The 19,945-nt window shown below is 40.0% G+C and overlaps 1 protein-coding gene across 2 annotated transcripts in view; it reads right to left on the bottom strand.

Moving 5' to 3' along the window:
• Positions 1-12,198: 12,198 nt before the first annotated feature.
• LOC132836789 (sodium/calcium exchanger 3-like) overlaps positions 12,199-19,945 on the bottom strand; it is a 368,268-nt gene continuing 360,521 nt past the window's right edge. For both annotated transcript variants that reach the window (XM_060856259.1, XM_060856260.1), the window contains one exon: positions 12,199-12,734. In XM_060856259.1, the coding sequence (XP_060712242.1) occupies positions 12,358-12,734 (377 nt within the window). In that variant the 3' untranslated portion in view covers positions 12,199-12,357. The remainder of the gene's footprint in view (positions 12,735-19,945) is intronic.

Below are 19,945 nucleotides of genomic sequence, written 5' to 3'. Positions count from 1 at the left end.
AGAATTGTTATTTTTGATCAATCCTGGTGCATACAAACAGGAGTTGGATATTTAACCCCTCAAGTCTTCTGCCATCCCATAAAGTCATGATCTATAACCCATATTTCTATTGTCATTGGTTAGCAAATATCTACCGATTTAAAAATCAGTAGTTGATCAAGCATTATTTGTCATTCTGAGATCTGATTCCGATTTTAGACTTATCCATCCGAATACTAGATTTTCTGCTCTGTATCAATAGTTTCTGTCTATGCTGTTATTCCCTGTCTATTTGCTGCTATCAGTTCCCTTTAAAATGCTGAAAACATCAATCAAATGACAACCTCGCAATCCAGGGACTCTCAAACCTTTTCTCACAGGGACCCTATTTCAAGTCTGCAAAACTTTGAGTCCCAAGTGAGAACTGTAGAATGGAGATGGATTATGGGAACCTGTTGTAAAGGGAGCATTTGTGGAACAGGAAAACTTATATACAGTTTTTTTCAAACTTGAAGGAGTTCCAAAATTTCAGTTCATGATCACAAGTCACAACCCCACTTTGAGAAGTGATGCTGTAACCTTTCAAATTAGAAGTAATAACCTACATTATTTGCTTCTTTCCAGGACCCAGTGGTTCCCTCAGAAAAATAGGCAGCGGTCTATAAGTTGTATCCTGAGTTCTATTCGTTGCTTAGGGAGATGTGTTGATTGGCTCAGAAGTTTGTTACTTTCTTTAACAAGTATCTTTTCCCATGCAATTTCTTGAATAGTTCCAAAAATGGAATCCTAGTTTTATCTTTCACTATACTTTCAATCTTACATTAAAAATAGCTGTGAAAATGACTATTGGTCAAACCTACAGTTCTGTTTGTCTATTAGAAATGTATCAGTAGTTAATTCTACAAATTGATGTTTTTAACAACACATTAATATAGATAAATGTGTCTCTTTGCTCTATTTTTTGATTTGATACATATAAACTGTACCTCTTACCTTTTGCATCTGCTAACGTCCTCAGCTCACGAAAACCTATTTAGGAAACTAGCTTGGCCTATTAGTGAGCTTCATTTTGTTCACATACAATACTTACTATTTCCTCACTTAAAAGGGTTCGCTGACTGAAAACAAAATTATATACATTTGGAGCACGGATTTTCAAACCAAAGGACCTGAGAGAAGATGGGATCATCGGGCATAATTGAAATTCCTGTCCTTCTATCACTAGATATACATTGCATACAATAAATGTTGCGGTCCTACCACCAGAAAAAATAAATGAAAAAATCCTGCAGCACTTATCTCCATATTTTCAACCATGAGCTCAACTCAGAGACAAAGGACTGGTTCACTAATTGTAGCATCAAAACTCTTGCATTAAAATAATGTGTTTTATGAAGACTCGATACTTACAGAAGTGACCAGTTTATAATCTAGTAGACTAATGACACATCATTAGTCATCCCTGTCTAAGGCAATCTATGGGTTGGTGGGGACTATGGGACTTAAGGAAGTAAAGCAGTATGAAAGAGTAGATTTTGCCCAATGATGCCAACTAACTTGCACCTTTTACTTGCCTGCTCACTGAGTCCAAAGTACTGCATGTTAGGCTCACAGTTATGATCATCAACAGCCAGTGAAATACAAATAGCTGCCCACTAGGGTCAACAGATCACTTATGATGTGGAAGGCAGAAAAGTGGAAATGTAAAGGGCCACTTTGAAGAAATGTCTTATAGTGTTACCAGAACCTCTCCATATCAACTAATTAGTATTAGCCAAGATGTAAAATTGCCCAATGTAATAAAATATAAACTGGCTTATGATTGAAACAAGGTCAATAGGTTCTGGCTTACCATGTCAGGGAACAGAAAAGGCAGCAACAAGAAATTCTCTTTCAGAGTGAACACCTCAGCAAGGCTTTTCTCTTGACCCTGTGGGTCAGCAACTGAATGCAAGTCCAAACAATGCAATGCAATGCAATAAAGTTCCCCTCCCTCTACGAACAGATGCTATCAGAAAGTTGCTATTCCAAATAACTTTTGTGGGTGGGAACTGCTTCAAGCAAGGGGTCAACTGAACCTATGAAAGATACTCCAGCAAAAAAGTAATTATGGGTGCAAGTCACTTGCACATTAAACCCTGCGAATATTAGCTCTGTTTCATTTGCTTCTACTCAGATTAAGCTGATATTCAGATGAAAGTCGTACAGCTATTCCACACTTTCTTAACTGTTCAATCAAAACTATCTGCAAAATTTTGCCATCATTTTTCAAGTGTGGGGACAGCAACAAATACCAACATTCCAGTTCTGAAGAAGAGTAATATTGGACTTGAAATGTTAACTCTTCTTTTTCTCCACAGGTGCTGCCAGACCTGCTGACTTTCTCCAGCAATTTTTGTTTTGTTTCAGATTTAAAGCATCTGCAGTTCTTTGTTTCATTTTCACTAATTATTTCCCTTCTCACCACTTCTTGCACCACCATCAAGAAGGTGAAAATTGCACCCTGTATTCTCTGTGCTATGATATAAATTTTGGAAGAGACAAGTATGTGTTTATGTTAACTTTCATAGTTATACTTTGATTAATTTCAATTTTGTCTTATTTTTAGCTCAGTTTATGCCCTGTCTCTAAAATTACCAAACTTTCCAGTCTCTGCTCCCAACCATCATCATTTATATACTCAAGCTTTGATCATTACTAATTCACCACAAAATAATATATTTTGAAAAATATTTTCTCACAGAAATGCAATTCTTGAACATTAACAATTACTACATAGTAAACACTACACAATTTTATGTAACAGTCTAATAGATGAAAAGTAACAGAAATAGAAGCCTTATTGGACGCCATCAGCGTGCATCCCTCAATAAAATTTTCAGCTTAGCATCCCTTTTTATAGTATTCATCATGCACACAGTATTAATTTGTGATTAAGTATGCCCCTACTGTATTTGTCTCTTATCCACTGTAATGTGCTTGGTGGTTTTAATGTTGTTCTGGTTTCCACTATTTTCACTCTGAAGTAACATTTACCCATCCTCATATCAGTCAACCCTATGGTTTGGACTTTGAGTTTGGTTTCAGCCAGTGGAAGTTCTCTTCTATAATGTGTTTGGTGATGACTCATCTGCCATATTCAGTCATGAAAGTTCAGATGGCTCTGTGTTTATTGAGCTATGATTGTTGTACCAATGCCCTCGCATCTCATTTCTGACTCATTTATGTTCTGGAGTCCACATATTTCAGGTTATTCTGTGGAGAGTGCAGTTCTTATCCAGTAGAGTTCACAAAAAAGTCTAAGATGAAGACACTATTAAATTTTTGATCAGTTATTTCTGTTTATCGTTCAATTAAAGACAAAAAAACTGCAGATGCTGGAATCCAAAGTAGACAAACAGGCTAGTGGGGGCGGGGGGAGCTGCAGGTAAGGGGAGGGGGTTGAAGGGTTAAGGATGAGGAGGGGGCAGAGTAATGAGATACTGATAGGTGAATACAAGTGGTGGGTATGGTTGGTCGAAAGGAATGAATCCAGTTGGCAGCTGGAGGGAAGGTTTGGTGGATGGGTGGAAGAGAGGAGGCGGGCCTAGAAAGGGAGTTGGGAGATGAGTGGGACGGTTATTTGAAATTGGAAAACTCCATGTTGAATCCTCCGGGCTGCAGGCTGCCCAGGCAGAAGATGAGGTGTTGTTCCTCCAAATTGCAGTCTGCTGTTTTTATCTGTAGCTCCCCCTATTCTCCACCCCCCATTCTTGAAGAAGGGTTATACCCAAAACGTTGACTTCTCCACCTGATACTGGCTGGCTTGCTATGTTATTCTAGCCTCCTGCTTGTCTAATATCAATAGTTCAATAACAACTTATTTAGATCGCATCAACACATCAATCTCTGTGAGGACCATATATGATGATGATTGAAGACTAAAATCAGTACATAAAACAAGTTTCATGTCTGAAGCCTTGTAAGTTAGAATTGGGGGTAAATCACTCTGAAGATGCTTTGAAACTAGATGTTGAATTCAGTTATTTACAATGAAACTGATATTTGTCATTTGATTAAAGACCAGCGCCATTATCTGGGTTTCACAAGTAAAATCATTCTTTTGATACGACTGACTCTCACTGATGCAGCTCCAGAGGACTCAGCATTTATTATTTTTTTTTTCTGCACAGGCACCTTTGGAAGAGGTTATATGGAGTCCAGAAGAGTGGGAATGGCAGCATTCAGGGTGAATTAAGCAGGAGCTGAAATTTTGATTTCCTAACAAGAATTAAGATGCTGAGATTACATCAGTAGCGTGTTTACAATGTGCCATGCCTCAGACCAGCTTTTAGCCATTTTGTACATATTATATTTGAATGTCATGGTCACTTATTATGGTGAAACATTTCTAGCTGTGTCATATTTTCAAAATAAAACTAGCAGCACATGAGAGTCTCATGGTGAGTGGTTCACAGTTATTTGAAAGTGATGTGTATTGGTTGGCTTAGTGCAGTTGTGTGTTTTATTTTGTTCATTTGTGGAATGTAGGTGTACTGGTTGGCCAGCAGTTATTGTTAATCCTTAGTTTCACATGAGAAGGTGGTAGTGAGCTGCCTTCTTGAACCACTGCAGTCTATGTACTGTAGGTAGATTGACAATGCTGTTAGGGAGAGAATTCCAGGATTTTGAACCAGTGACAGTGAAAGAATGGTGATATATTTCCAAGTCAAGATGGTAAGCAGCTTGAAGGAGAATTTGCAGGTGGTGGTGTCCTGATCATTTGCTGCCCTTGTCTTTCTAGATGTAAGTGGCCATGGATTTTGAAGGGCTGTTTAATGGATCTTTCGGGACTTTTTGCAGTGCATCTTGTAGATAGTACACACTACTGCTAATGAGTATTAGTGGTAGAGGGACTGGATGTGGTGCCAATCAGGAGAGCTGCTTTGTCCTGGATGGTGTCAAGCTTCTTAAATGTTGTTGGAGCTGCATATTAGATTTTTTTTAGATTAGGTTCCTGAAAGTGCGGAAACAGGCCCTTCAGCCCAACAAGTCCACACCGACCTTTCGAAGAACAACCCTCCCCCCCCCCCGCCCCCGACTAATGCACCTAACCCTATGGGCAATTTAACATGGCCAGTTCACCTGACCTGCACATCTTTGTGACTGTGAGAGGAAACCGGAGTACCCGGAGGAAACCCACGCAGACAAGGGGAGAATGTGCAAACTGCACACATTGAGCCTGGGACCCTGGTGCTGTGAGACAGCAGTGCTAACCACTGAGCCACCAGGCCGCTCTGAAGAGTATTCCATCATACTTCTGACTTGTATCTTACAATGGTGGACAGGCTTTGGGGAGTCAGGAGGTGAGTTACAAGTAGCTGCAGTATTCGTAGCATCCAATCTGTTCTTGTAGCCACTGTATTTGTGTGGCAAGTCCAGTTGAATGTCTGGTCAATGGTGACCCCCAAGATGTTAATAGTGGCAGATTCAGTGATGGTAATGCCGTTGAATATCAAGAGGCAGTGGTTAGATTGTCTCTCATTGCAGATAGTCATTAGCTGGCATTTGTGTGGTGCAACTGTTGCCACTTATCAGACCAAGCCTGGATATAGTCCAGATTGTGCTGGATTTGAGGGCTCTCAATTGGTGTTGAACACTGTGCAGTCATGGATGAACATCCCCACTTCAGACCTTCTGATGTGGGAAGGTCATTGATAAAGCTGCTGAAGATGTTTGGGATGATGAGTAACACCTGTAGAAATATCTTGGCGCTTTAATGACTGACCTCCACAACTATCTTCCTATAGTGGCAGATAAGACTCCAACAAGCAGTGAGCTTTCTCCTGATTCCCATCAATTCCCGTTTGCTTGGACTCCTTGATGCCCTATGGTCTGTAAAGTCAGCAATTGTCTTTGCTGAACTCATGGCATGAGGGAGAGAAGCAGAAGAATTGCAGTTTGCATGGAGCCTCAGGAAGATCAAGGATGACTCAATGGTGAGGAGAGGTTGCATGGATTGGGGCCAAAGGCGTGAAGAAGTGGGACAGGGTAATGCCTAACATATGAGTTTTGGTTGTGGACAATGGAAGGAGTTGAAGACCTCACTGTTTATCAGTTCTATGGGTGAAATCTATGGACACTTATTCTCATAAGACTGCCTTCTTCACACAGTTCCATTGCTTGATTACCTGTGTGTCTCAAACACCTATTATTCTTTCAACATCAGTAGCAGGAGGAGAGATGCAACAAAGGAGGGCTCTTATGGTAAACAACAGAGGCAATAATGCCAGCAGTAAGAATCACTAGAGGGGGAGGATGATCAGAATTCAGCCATCCGGGGAAAACATCGTAGAAGAGAAGCGCAATAGTTGTTGCAGTCATAACGCAGAGCCTCTCCCTCTTTGCAGCATTGTCAGCTGATGGCAGGTTTCACTAATGAGAAGCATCCCTGTCAATAAAATCACATGTGCTTCTTATTCACTGATATTTTTATTCAGAATTGTGTGAGACATTGGAATGAGTAAGAGAGCATAAGTGGTGCAGTGTGTTCTTTATGCCAGCAGGAACAGTATGCCAAATGTAAACAAAAATCCAAACCTATATGTTCACCACATATTCTTTGAGTATGCATTTTGAATTAGATGCATCCAATGTGGGCTGCATTGTTCGGCCTAATGACATTTGCATGTTTGAACAATTGATTTCACGTTTTAGTGCTGTTTGGAGTGTGGTTGCAAACGTTTTGATCCATTGGTCATGAAGGAACTGCGACATAGTTCCATGTCAGGAACGGTGTGGACTTGGAAAGGAGCTTGCACTTGATGGTGTTTCCATGAATCTGATGCATTTCAGATTTTGGAGGTCATGGTTTAGAAAATGCTGTCAAAGGAATCTTGGTGTATTGCTGCAGTGAAGTTTGTGGATGGTTCACACTTTTACCAATGTTGAATGGAGCAAGGTTTGAAGGTCTGCATAGGGGACCGATCAAGTGGGCTGTCTTAAAGGTGCTGAGCTTTTTGAATCTAGTTGGATTCTCCCTCATTCAATGAAATGGGGAGTATTCTGTTGCGCTTTATTCGTTTAAGATGGGATATAGGCTTTGGGGTGACAGGACTTACTCACCATAGAATTCCCAGTCTCTGGTGTGCTCTTGTAGCTATGTTTTTCATGTGGCTGTTCCAGTTAAGTTTGTGAAAAAGGTCCTTATTATCTCAATCCAAAATGGCTGTTGCTTTATTCTGTGACTGTAGCATCCTTTATTATCTTCGTCTGCGACTGCTTACCCTAGCTGGTTTTCTTTGATATCTATATCTTCTCAGATTAACAACATACTATTCAGTGCCTCAAGCCTTATTCTCTAAACTAGGAAAATAATCTCTCAGCATCCATCCTGTCAAGTTCTGCTCGAATCTTATGTTTCAAACAAATAACCTGTTATTCTTCTAAACCCCACAGAATAAAGACCCATTCTATTCGATCTTTCCTCATGGGGTGACCATCTCATCTTAGAACATACCTAATGTTCCTTTGTTGTACCCTTTCAATTGTCCTCATTGGGCCAATTTGTACTCCAGATACAGTCTTACCAAAGCCCTGTATATTTGCAGCAAGACTTTGTTTCTCTTGTCCAACTATCTTGCAGTAAAGGCTAACTTTGATTTCTGAATTGTTTGCTGGATCAACCAAATTGCACTGAGTGCCTACAATTAATAATTTCTCAATATATAAAACATATTATTTAATTGTTCCAACCAAAATAAATAACATTGTTTCTCAACATTATACTCCATCGGCTGGTGTATAAACTCTCCCAATCCTTGTGTTTACCTCTCAATTTTCTAATATTAGAAGCCTCTTTTAATCTCATACTATAAGTAACCTGTTTGCTACAATCTATCTTTTTTTCCTTTGTGGACTTTTTACTTCTCAATACACTGAAGTAGCTTTGTTGAGAATTATGAAATATTTCTTCAAATGTTCTCCATTATTCCAGCTAATATTTTAATCTGATTTCCCAATCTACCTTTAGCCAACTCACTCCTTTGGAATTTGCATTCTTTAAATTTTATATCTCAGACTGAATGTGAAAGTTCTTATTTTCTGATCACTGTTTCGCAGAGGATTGCTCAGTGTAAGATCACTAAATAAGCCTGCCTTAGTAAACAAAATAATATCTAAGATCATTCTTTCTGATTTGTTTTCTCATCATATCATTCTCAGGAGCAGTTGCTGATACAACCACACCATCAAGGAGAAGAGCAGGCCATTTGGCCTTTCGAGCCTGCTCATCCACTCGATAAAGTCATAGCTAATCTGATTTTAACCTGAACACTACATTCCTACATATCCCTGATGATCTTTTATTCGCTTGGTAATCAAGCAAAATGCATTCTGTGAACTTTTTTGTTCCCTGAGCTACCTTTGCTGAATTGATTTGCCCCGACTTATATGAAGATTAAGCTCTCTTATAATTTACCATAAGCTCCTTTCTCAAGTATAATACTGTCCATAATATCCTCCCAACAACATTATTGACACACACCTTTTTTATCACCACCCACACTAATTCTTTCATCACCTCTATTTTTGTATCATCTTCTATTATCTTGGTCTGTCACTGCTCCCCCACCCTGATTTTCCTTATAATAGCTATATCTTCTTAGAATGACAATAACAGAAATATTTAATTCTCAATTTTAGCTATTAAATCAAACCTATTTAGGAATGTAAGAATGGGAATAGGCCATTCAGTCTCAGCCCTACTTTACTGTTCAATAAGATCATGGCTGATCTGTGACCTAAGTTCATCTGCCTGCCTTGAATTTATATCCTATGATACCCTTGCTTAATAAAAAAAAGTCTGCCTCAGGTTTAAATTTAACAATTGATATAACATCATCTATTGTTTGAAGAAGAGAGTTCCAAACATCCACTACTCTTTGCGTGTTGAAGTGCTTTCTAACATCCCTCTTGAATGGCTTGGATCTTACAGACTATGCCTGCTGATTTAGAATAGGGAAATAGGTTACCTTTAGCTACCATGTTTTTCTCTGTTAATATCCTGAAGACCATGATTAGATCATCCTTGCACTTCTAAATCCTAGACAATGAAGACCTAATTTGTCTTATCTATCCTCATAGTTTATACTCTGTCGTCCAGGTATTATCCTTGTTAACCTGTTCTCTGCTACTAACTTATCTATGTAGTTATGAATCCATTATATTTTCAGATAAGGGACCTATTTATTTAAGTTTTTATCAGTTTCCTTGATTTGGTCTTCTTCAATGATGAAATTACCACGTTTAAGCTTTACAGAATGGTTACTTTTACCCCAAATTGCTTCAGTACTCTGAGGACTTTTACCTTTAACTTCAGTTGTAATAATTTTTCCTCACTTGAACTTAATCATCAGCCCTGTTCTCCCTTTTTAATTTATAACCATATCTTATGTTTCACCACACTGATCCATCTCGCTTTAAATACAGCCAGCCCCATTGGAACATCTCTCTCATTCCTCGATACTAATGCCAATGCCCCATTAATCAAATTCTATCTTCCAAGCTAATCTTTTGAGTATAATTCAAATTTGAGGTCTGTTTAGCTCTACACCAATTTACACAGATCTCATTTCATAATCAATAGGTTTGCTTACAAATTTGAACTTTAGGTGCTTAAGCAGAACTTCCTTCCTAGTCTTGCCATTAGTTCTCGCATGGTCCATGACAGCTGGATCCTTTCCCTCCCATTCAATGCTCTTTTCTTGCTGCAAGAAGGTGTGTTGCTACCTCATGCCAAGGTTTTAAAACTTTTAAAACTCCCTTTACAATGTTAGTCTGATAATTAATTAAGGATAGAAACAGGTGGTAGCTGTCAATTGATGTCAGGTTATGTAAGAGCTTTTGCGGCTCCGTGGTAGTTTCCTTACCTCCAAGCCAGGAGGTCCAGGTTTAAGTCCTACCTGCACAATTTCTTCTGAAGATATGTTGGCTTGATGTAAAACAATAAAATAGCTAGGACAGGTTGAGAGAACAATTGGACTGGTCCAGTCAGTTGGCTCTCTACATGAAGAAAATCTATGTTTTTTGTGTCTTTATGTTAGAATCTGTTAACAAACAGTGATAAAGAACAGTCTTTATTTCTCTGCCTGTACTGCTCCTTGTCAATACCGTGTACCTTTTCCCTTCTTCCATTTGAATGGACTCCTATAACACTGTCAGTGGTCAGTTAATTCATCCACCCTGCAGAATTAGTCCTCACCCAGATAAGCAACAAAATCTCTTACCAAGAGGCAAGGCAGCACTGTACCTGGGAATAAACCTTACCTTCCTGACTTGCAGTCACATCCTCCTGACCATGATCATAACTTAACCCATACCATTTCCTATCCTAACAAGATCTGACTGCCTCCTGGACCAAAGTGTTCAGGTAACTCTCTCCTTCCTCATTTCCCTGAAATACCTGCTCCTTAATCTCCATCTCAGTATCTTGCTGGATATTGCAACATAGAAGCAGAGTAGGACATCCTCTAACCTCCAAGCCTCATTCCTGATGACTTGCCTGCCCAAATAGTCGATTCTCCTGCTCCTCGGATGCTGCCTGACCTGCTTTTCCACCACCACACTCTTAACTCTGATCTCCAGCATCTGCAGTTTTCACTTTCTCCATCTTCCAACCTCCTCCATCATTCTTGATCATGGCTGATCACCTGTTGCAGTACCATTTTTCTGCATTATCCTCATATCCCATTATGTTATGAATAACTAGAAATCTATTGATCTCTGTCTTAAACATTGACAATGACTGAGATTTGAGGGCCCTCCATGATACAGAATTCCAAATTTCACATGAAGAAATTCCTCTTGTGGCTATCCAGGATCATACAGCTGTTCACAACTTCCCACATGCTGCAGTTCTGTACACCACTTGTACTGTCATTCCTTTATCACTTAAAAATGTACAAGTGTTTAAAGATTTTAGTCTTTTAACTAATTACTTGATCTGATTAAGTGGTGATTAATTTTTACTTGTAACTTGAAAAAGCCATCTCCCTTCCCTTTATATTGTATTCAGAATTGCACTAATTTTCCATCTTCCACCTTTTATTGGCAATGTTTTGCACTTATAACCACTCAGTGTGTCAGTAGATTTTCAGTCCCACAGCATTAAGATTTAACCTTTTCAATGTTGGTTAAGAATAATGTGAGTAATACTGAACAAAAAGCCTGTAAAGTTCATATTTAAAAACCATGGTTTGTTTTAAAAAGAAAATAGGTCTGTTTTTGCTTGTGATTGATTCCCTTACCCAAGGTATAAGAGATGGTGTTTTGAAACGTATTTTTCCAAAATGAGGCAGTCTAATCTGGCTACTGGATGTTTAAAAGGAGAAAAACAAGGCATTTCCAGTAAATTATTTGTGGGCGCAGCAGCTTTAATAAATGCATAATAGAGCAATGAAATTCACCACAGGAAAAGTTACCATGAATTTGGATATTACACTGACCCTCAGGTTTTAGGAAAAGTTGGGTCGGCATATATGTCACTCCTGCAAACAAAATTGTTTTCAAGATACTACTTGTACTCTAGGATTTACTGCAAGATAAATAAAAGTACACCTAACTAATGACAACTGCACACATATAACAAATATAATGCATGGAATTTGCCGATTTTCTCCAATTACAAGTCGGTTCTGATGTAACGCAATAGTTCCACTCTCGTGCAATCTCATGTTATTAGAAAATCGTGCAATAGCCATGCCTTTTAAACTAATGGGGCTGGAATTGCGTTATAGCCAATACGCGTTCTACAAATAACGGTCTAAATTCTTCAATCGCGTTAAAACCAATTTGCGTCGAAGAAACACGCATTATAGCAGAACAGATTGTATTTCACTCCAGTGCCACGATTTACCTTTATACTTTCGAAGTAAATTAACAGCTATTGCAATAGCTTATTCAGTGAGATGAGTAGTAACAACTGTACAAGTAAAGACATATCTGGTGGGCCAATATTGCTGGCCTATTGTCCTATACATTGCTAAAACATCATTTTTCAATGGCTGGCTGACTTAAATCTTCTTGATATTGGTAACACAGCAAGCTCAGTTTGTTGATGTAAAAAAGTCTAAATCTGTTTGAATAAAAAACCTTTTGCGGTTGATTTCTTGAAGATATTTTGGTTGCTGGCTACAACCAGTATTAGAACCTTTTAATAAGGCATACAACTTAACAGTTGGATTTTGCCTTTTGTTTTTCTTTGCCAGTAAAGGTCTGTTTTTATGTTCTGTAATGAAGAGGTGACTTAACTGGGATTGGAATGCACTGGGCTGCCTCTCAATCTCTTCGGCAGCTTCAAGAGGAGCTTACTCTTTGTAAGCACAAGAAAGCTCTCCAGTCTTAGAAACCCTTTATATGGCAGTAAGCCTCCAGGGCTGAAAACACAACATACAACAACCAAAGGCTTACAAACATGATGCAGGTCAGAATCTTGCCACGCCGTGTACCTCCAAGCTCACCGCCTATGTGTGACCGTCTTCTGTACAGGAGTACACTGATGGCAACAAAGGCAAAGATGGTAAAAAGTGTGACTGAAAAGGCCAGTGCGCCAGGATCTACTCTAAACTCTTCCCCCTTAACAGCCCAGTAGATGGCAGCAACAGACCAAGCGACTCCAATACCCAGGAACACATTTACAGCATTGCTTCCTGTCACATTCCCAATGGATGCATCTGCATATTGGTCTTGTAATGCTGCGACTTTGCTGGCAAATGTATCTGGAAAAATACCAAAGAGATATCTCCATTATATTCATTACATTTCAGTTATTACATTCACATCTACTTCCAGGAAAATACAGATGGATAATGTCTCCAAGTACACTACTGTATATTGTAAGCACTTCACAGTTAAGTATTTTGAAGTGTGATCACTGTTGTAGTTTAGGAAAACATAGCAGCCAGTTTTCAAAATGGCCTGGATTTTATGCAAAGCAGCAATCACCATCAGATTGCCACTCTACTACTCTGCAGTTCTGATTGTATCTCCAAATGCTGGTTTCCACAGAAATGTAGAGCATATAGTCCCAAGAAGAGAGCGCTACCATAGTGAGATAGGGTTGGCAGAGAGATGAGCTGCATCCCTTTTTACAGCACTAGTTGCAGTAAAATAGATGTATATGTCCAGTGTGAATCTTAGCAAATGGGGTGATGGACTTGAGTAAACTGAATAGATCATAGCCTCTGGTGAATAGATAGTTGAGTCAGGTTGTCAGGTTGAGGACCAGAGTCTAGATTAGAGTGGTGCTGGAAAAGCACAGCAGGTCAGGCAGCATCTGAAAAGCAGGAAAGTCGACGTTTATGGCAAAAGCCCTTCATCAGGAATAGAGTAGTCAAGTCACTTTTGAAGAAGTCATATCAGACTGGAAACATGTAAAAGAAAAATCCTCATCACCCCATTTCCCCTTACAAAATTCTTTTGTTTAACTGTCCACAGATCTGCCAGACCACATGAGTTTTTCCTGCACTGTCTTTATTTCAGATCACCCCAATTCTTTGCTTTTAATTTGATTAAGGATGGGGGTGGGTAATTCTTGATTTGAAAAAGTCATTGAGGGAATCAGTGTGATTGCTTTGGGAGGTCAGTTCTAACCAAGGAGTTAAACTAGAATTATTGTCTTTAGATTTCCTCATGACCGACCCAGCTAGGTACTCTGAAGCTTCCAATCTATCTCAGAATTGGAGCTGTTTTGAGAAGGCCCTGGGGAGCAAGGAAGTTGCCCATCTAAAGTTCAGATTTCCCAGACAATCCAATATTCCTATGCCTGGGATCATCTAGGAGCAGCTACCTACCGAGGAAACATGGGAGATGTGCTGGACTTCAGGTGAAACTGAAATATTGGAGGTTCAAGTACCCCCCTCCCCAGCATACATCCAGGGGCAAACATCCAAGCCATTGAACTTAAAACTATACTCATCTTCCAAAGGAAATTGAGGGACTGCTATGAGCTATATTTTACAGAGACTGCTTATTTCTGCTACACATGACAGTGCCTTACAACTTAAGGGTTTCCCAGTTTAACAAATGGATTGCTGAGCAACCTCGAGCAAGGCAAAGGGCAGTAGGGTCTGCCTCCTAATCAACACCTCCTGATGCTGAGACATGACGACTCTGGCAAGTTACTCCTCCCCAGACTTAGAATACCTTACAGTAAAGTACCTGCTGCAGAAGTTCACCTCCGCTATGCTGACAGGAGTCTGCATCCCACCCCATGCGGAAGTGAACAGTGCACTTGATGAAGTACACAACACTACAAAAAAAAGAGTCAGAATACCCCGAAGCCTTGTTCATCGTAGCTGTTGACTTTAACAAAGCCAACCTCAAGAATGTGCTACTAAAATACCAACATGTCTCTTGTCCCACCAGAGGTCCAAACATCCTTGATCATTGTTACACGACCGTTGCTATCCAACCATTCAAAGATGCCTATTGCTCCATCCCCCATCTGCATTTTAGAAAATCAGATCACAATGCTATGCTGCTCCTCCTGGCTTACAAGCAGAAATTGAACCATGAGGACCCAGAAAAAAGTGCAATGTAAGGGCTTCTACATGACTGCTTAGAGTTGGTGCACTGGTCCATGTACAAGAACTCAGTGCCTAACCTAAGTAAGTATGCCAATACCATTACAGACTCAATTAATAGGTGTGAAAAAGAATGTATGCCAAAAACATTCATTTGAATGTTCCCCAACTGGGAACCATGGACAGATAGGGGGATTCACTCTCTACCGAAGTCCAGATCTGAGGCATGCAAGTTGAGCAACCCTGAGTTATACAGGAAATTCAGGTATGACCTATATAGGGGTCATCAGACATGCCAAGAGGCAATATCAAATTAAGCTTGAGACGCAGACAAACCACACAAACACCTGTCATTTGTGGCAGGGCTTACACGACATAACAGGCTACAAAATGAAATCAAACAATTGCAGGCAAGAGAACATCCCTACCAAGTGAGCTCAATGAATTCTCTGCTCGCTTTGAACCGAAGGTCAGTGAAACAATGTCAACTTATCCCAAGAGCCTGGATGCGTCTGTACCCTCGGTCACTGCCAAAGCCGTTAGATTGGCCTTTTTGAGAGTGAACCCATGGAAAGCAACAGGCGCCAGATGGAGTCCCAAGCCTTACGCGCAGATCTTGTGCGGACCAGCTGCAGGAGTATTCACAGGCATCTTTAGCCTCTCTTTACTACAATCTGAAGTCCCCACCTGTGTCAAGAAGACCACCATCATCCCAGTGCCAAAGAAAAATCGTGCAAAATGCCTCAATGACAACCACCTGGTGGCTCTGGCCTCGCCTCCATAATTAAGAAGTGTTTTGAGAGGTTAATCATGGCTAACATCAACTGCAGCCTCCCAAATTGCTGTGATTCTTTGCAATTTGCCTACTGGCACAAAAAGTCCACAGCAGATGCCATCTCCTGGCCCTACATTCATCCCTGGAACATCTGGATGACAAGGATACCTACATCAAGCTCCAACCTATTGACTATAGTTAAGCCTTCAACACCATAATCCCAAACAAACTCATCTCTAAACTATGTAACCTAGATCTTGGCTTCCCTCTCTGTTACTGGCTCTTTGACCACCTGACCCACAGACCTACAGACCGCAGTTAATAAGAATAGGCAACAACACCTCTTTCACCATAATACTCAACATTCATGCCCTGCAAAGCTGCACACTCAGCGCCTAATATACTCCTTTTACACTCACGACTGCGGGGCCAAATCCCCCCACTCCAGCTCTATTTATAAATTCACTGATGACACCATTGTTGTAGGTCAGATTTCAAACAAATGAGACACAATGCAGGAAAGGGATTGAGCACTTAGTGGCATGGTGTAAAGAGAACAATCTCTCCAACAAAGTCAGCAAAATGAAGGAGCTGATCATTGACTTCAGGAAGCAGAGTGGAGGGCACACCCCCGTCTGCATCAGTGGTGCTGAGGTGGAGATGGTCAAGATCATCAAATGCCTGGGATTGATGATCACCAACAATCTGTTCTCATCCACCCATGTCGACAGGAAATCAAGAAACCGGTCACAACAATGCCTGTACTTCCTCAGGAGGCTCAGGAAATCCAGCATATCCACAAGGACTCTTACCAGTTTTTATAGGTGCACCATAGAAATCATCCTACCTGGATGCATCACAGCATAGTATGGCAACTGCTCTTTTGAAGACTGCAAGAAACTACACAGATTAATGAACACAACCCAGTCCATCACACAAATAAGCCATTAACTCCATCTATACTTCCTGCTGCCTTGGGAAAGAAACCAACATAATCAAAGAACCTTTCCACCCGTTATACTCTCTTCCATCAGGCAGAAGATACAAAAGTTTGAATGCACATACAAATAGATTCAAGAACAGCTTCTTCCCCACTTTTGTGCAAACTTCTCATATGTTAATGCTGATCTCTCTCTTTCTCTGCACCTTATCTGCAGCTGGTATTCTGCACTCTGTTCTGCTACCCTGATGCACTTTGTAAGGTACAATCTGCCTGTAAATCATGCAAAACACTTTTCACTGTATCTTGGTACATGTGATAACAATAATCAATCAATCGAGGTATGTAGATTGGGACTGTTGGGGATGGGGTCCCGATGTACATCTTGAGTCATACCTCCTGCCTCCAATGATCTTGAGACTGAATGTCTTCAGCCAATGTGATATGCCCTCAGTTGTAAAAGGTGCTAAGTAAATGCAAGTTCTTTAATTTCTTATGTGAATAAAGCTGCAGGTTACAATATATGGCTATAGAAAAGCAACTGATATTGGCTGCTGAAGTACAGCTATATGGTCACTGAAGCAAAACTGACGCTTCTGCTGCTGTGATTAGATCGTCTAACACAAGCTTGGCCAATAAGTGTCCTGTAGGCCATAATCTAGCCCACTAATGAGTCCTATCCTGCCCAGGAGCCATGGGCTGTGTAAGCATACATAGTTTCATTCGGCCTGAGGTCTATCCAGCAGGAGCAGTGGCCACAAAAGTGAGTCTGCTGTGGGGACAGGCAAGAGACAGCAAGGGATGTGTTGTGCCTGCTATTCGGGTGCAAGGAAAGTCTCTGAGTCAGGAGATGAGTCAGGTGTACCAGCACATGTGTTAGATCCCTGAACACAGCAGTCAAGATAACAGAGTGGTTTCTAAATCCATACAGCCACAAGAGAGGGAGGAGGGAAAGAGGGAATGTATGAGGGAGGGAGAGTGGAATGCAGGGAGATGGAGGAAGAGTGTGAATGTGTTGGAGGGAGTAAGGATATGAGTATATCGTGGGAGTAAGGAAGAAGGTGTGTATGAGAGAGGAGGAGATTGGACGCAAGTAGAAGACTGAGTGTTTAAACTCTGAGAGTGAGCCAGACACGCACCCACCCTTTCCCTATTTCCTGAACATCTATTCACAGATTAAGCTGAGAGGGGCAATGCTACCAGTTTTCAATCCCCATTTTAGTATGGATTCTTTCAAGCTCAGCTCTGAATGTTGCTAACAAAAGTGAACGCAAGGTCAGTGTGGTTAAACCTAACTCTTTAGTTTGACCTTGGTCCCCATCTGGTAATAAGGACCTTGGGGTGAATCTGCATTTCTCTAGCTCTGTGTCTTAATAGAAAGGGCGAACAAAAAAATTACTAATTAGCTCTGCTTCTTGTTCATTTTTAATGGTCAGTTTTGTTAATTCCTCATTTACTTAAATTATCAATTTATTGATTTGGAATTGTATTTCTTTCTGAAATTCAAATTTACTATGTGCCAAAGCTTTTTGCCCAAGAAAAGAACTCACAGTACAGATGGTAAGTGTATTAGCATGCATTGAGGATTGGATAAAATGCAGAAGATGGATCAGTTTTTAGGTTGTAAAAATCAGTCATAGAGGCTTAATTATTTACTGTAAATTTTAATAACTTGGAGGAGGGAACAGAGTGTAATGTATCCAAATTTATTGTTGATACAAAAATAAGTGAGGGCATGTTATGATGAGAACATAAATAATCTGCAAGGAAAGAAAGTTAGGCTGAGTGAATGGGCAAAAAAATGGTAGAAGAAATTTAAGTATGAGTACACGCACTTCAGTAGGAAGAATCAAAAGGTGGGCTGTTATTTTTTAGATTTAGATTAGATTCCCTATAGTATGGAAACAGGCCATTTGACCCAAAAAGTCCACACTGACCCTATGAAAAGTAACACACCCAGACCCATTCCCCTACCCTATAATCCTACATTTACTCCTGACTAATGGACCTAACATTAAGGAGAGAAATTCCAAAAAAAAATGCAGCACAAAAGGATCTGTTTTGTGCATGAAACATAAAGTTAAAATATAAATGCAGCAAGTCATTAAGAAGACAAAGTGAATTTTGGCAATAATTGCTAGCATTTTGGAGTTTACAAACAGAGTAGTTGTGTTTCAACCGTACAGAGTGTTGGTGATGCCATATCTGGACTACTGTGTGCAGTTTTGATCACTGTAATTGAAAAAATATATACTGACATTATAGGTAGTTCAAAAGAAATTAACTAGGCTGATTCCTAAGATATAAAGTGGTTGATTTATCAAAAATGACCATAAGGTTAAGACTTTATTCATTAGAGTTTTAAAGAATGAGGGCTGATCTTATTGAAACATTCAAGATTCTGAGGAGCTCTGACAGGGTAGAATTTGAGAAAATATATCCACGAGTAGGGAAACATTAATTAGGGAACACAATTACAGAATAAAGGGACACTATTTTAAAACTGAGAGGCAAAGGAATGTCTTCTCCCATATGATAGTGAATGTCTGGAATTCTCTACCTGAGAGAGTTATCGAGGTTAGATCACTGAATTTATTTAAACAGGAGAAGATAAATGTTTGAAATGTCAAGGAATTGATGTCTATGCTGAGCTAGTACAAAAGAGTAGGTGAGGCCTGGGGCAGGTCAACTATGATCCTGTTGAATAGTGGGCAAGTATGAGGGACTAAATGGCCTACTTCTCTTCTAGCGTTATCTTTCTGAAATTTGCTCACCAGACCCCTCAGTGAGGAAAAATGAGATGTCAGGGCCATAGGCATATAACTTAAGAACACACCTTGGCACCTAGTGTTCACATCTATGGACAGTGGGCCCAACTGGTTTCAAGAGTTGAAAAAACCTTTTAGGTTCAAACTGTTGCCATTTGAACAGGATGAACAGTTAACAAAGATATTAGTCTAATCTTTGAAAGATGCCTATAGCCTGGGTTCCGTCTTGCAGCTTCTTCATATTTTCTTCATGCATACAAAGGCCTGAAATGTGTTGTTTCTTCTCAAGGCAGAAATGCACAGCAAACCCAAATATTAACTGCTGGAATGATTTGACACAAAATAATTTAAGTGTTTTAAGGATGTACTGAGTGCCATGCTTATCTGAGTTGATGACTTGGTATTTCAAACTGTAATTTGACTTTATCTTAACCAGTTAAGTTCTTCCTCAGCTGTGTCCAGGTCCCACTGGGCTCTGTGGAGCATTTAATCTGTAGTCTGTTTTTCCGCAAGCCTACTAATCTTCGCGTATTGTTTTTAAAGGAAAATATTGTATAATATATTCTTCCTTTTCATTGCATTAAAAAAGCAATTCTAGTACTTTGATTTTTGGGTTTTTCTCCTGGCTATATTTTCCAACTCTTTTCTGTGTCAGCCCTTAGGCTGCTTTTTTTTTTTGCAGATGCTGAGATTAAAATATCATCCAACTCGGTCACAATAGTCCATTAGTCTACTATGTAGAGAACTGATCAAACATCTTATGCCTGCTGCAGCTAAGAACCACCATGGGCAAAATTTTCAGGTTCCATGGTGACAGAAGTGTTTTTTCATATTGTCAGCCAGTGTGTAGGTCCCTTCAGTCCATCTTGCAATTTTTCCTAGACATGGGATGGGAAGGTGGCAGTCTTCCCCATTCACAAGC

This window comes from Hemiscyllium ocellatum, chromosome 47 (genome assembly GCF_020745735.1).
Source record: "Hemiscyllium ocellatum isolate sHemOce1 chromosome 47, sHemOce1.pat.X.cur, whole genome shotgun sequence".
Classification (NCBI taxonomy): domain Eukaryota; kingdom Metazoa; phylum Chordata; class Chondrichthyes; order Orectolobiformes; family Hemiscylliidae; genus Hemiscyllium; species Hemiscyllium ocellatum.
Note: the sequence above shows the minus strand (reverse complement) of the source record. Positions and strands in the feature narration are given on the sequence as shown.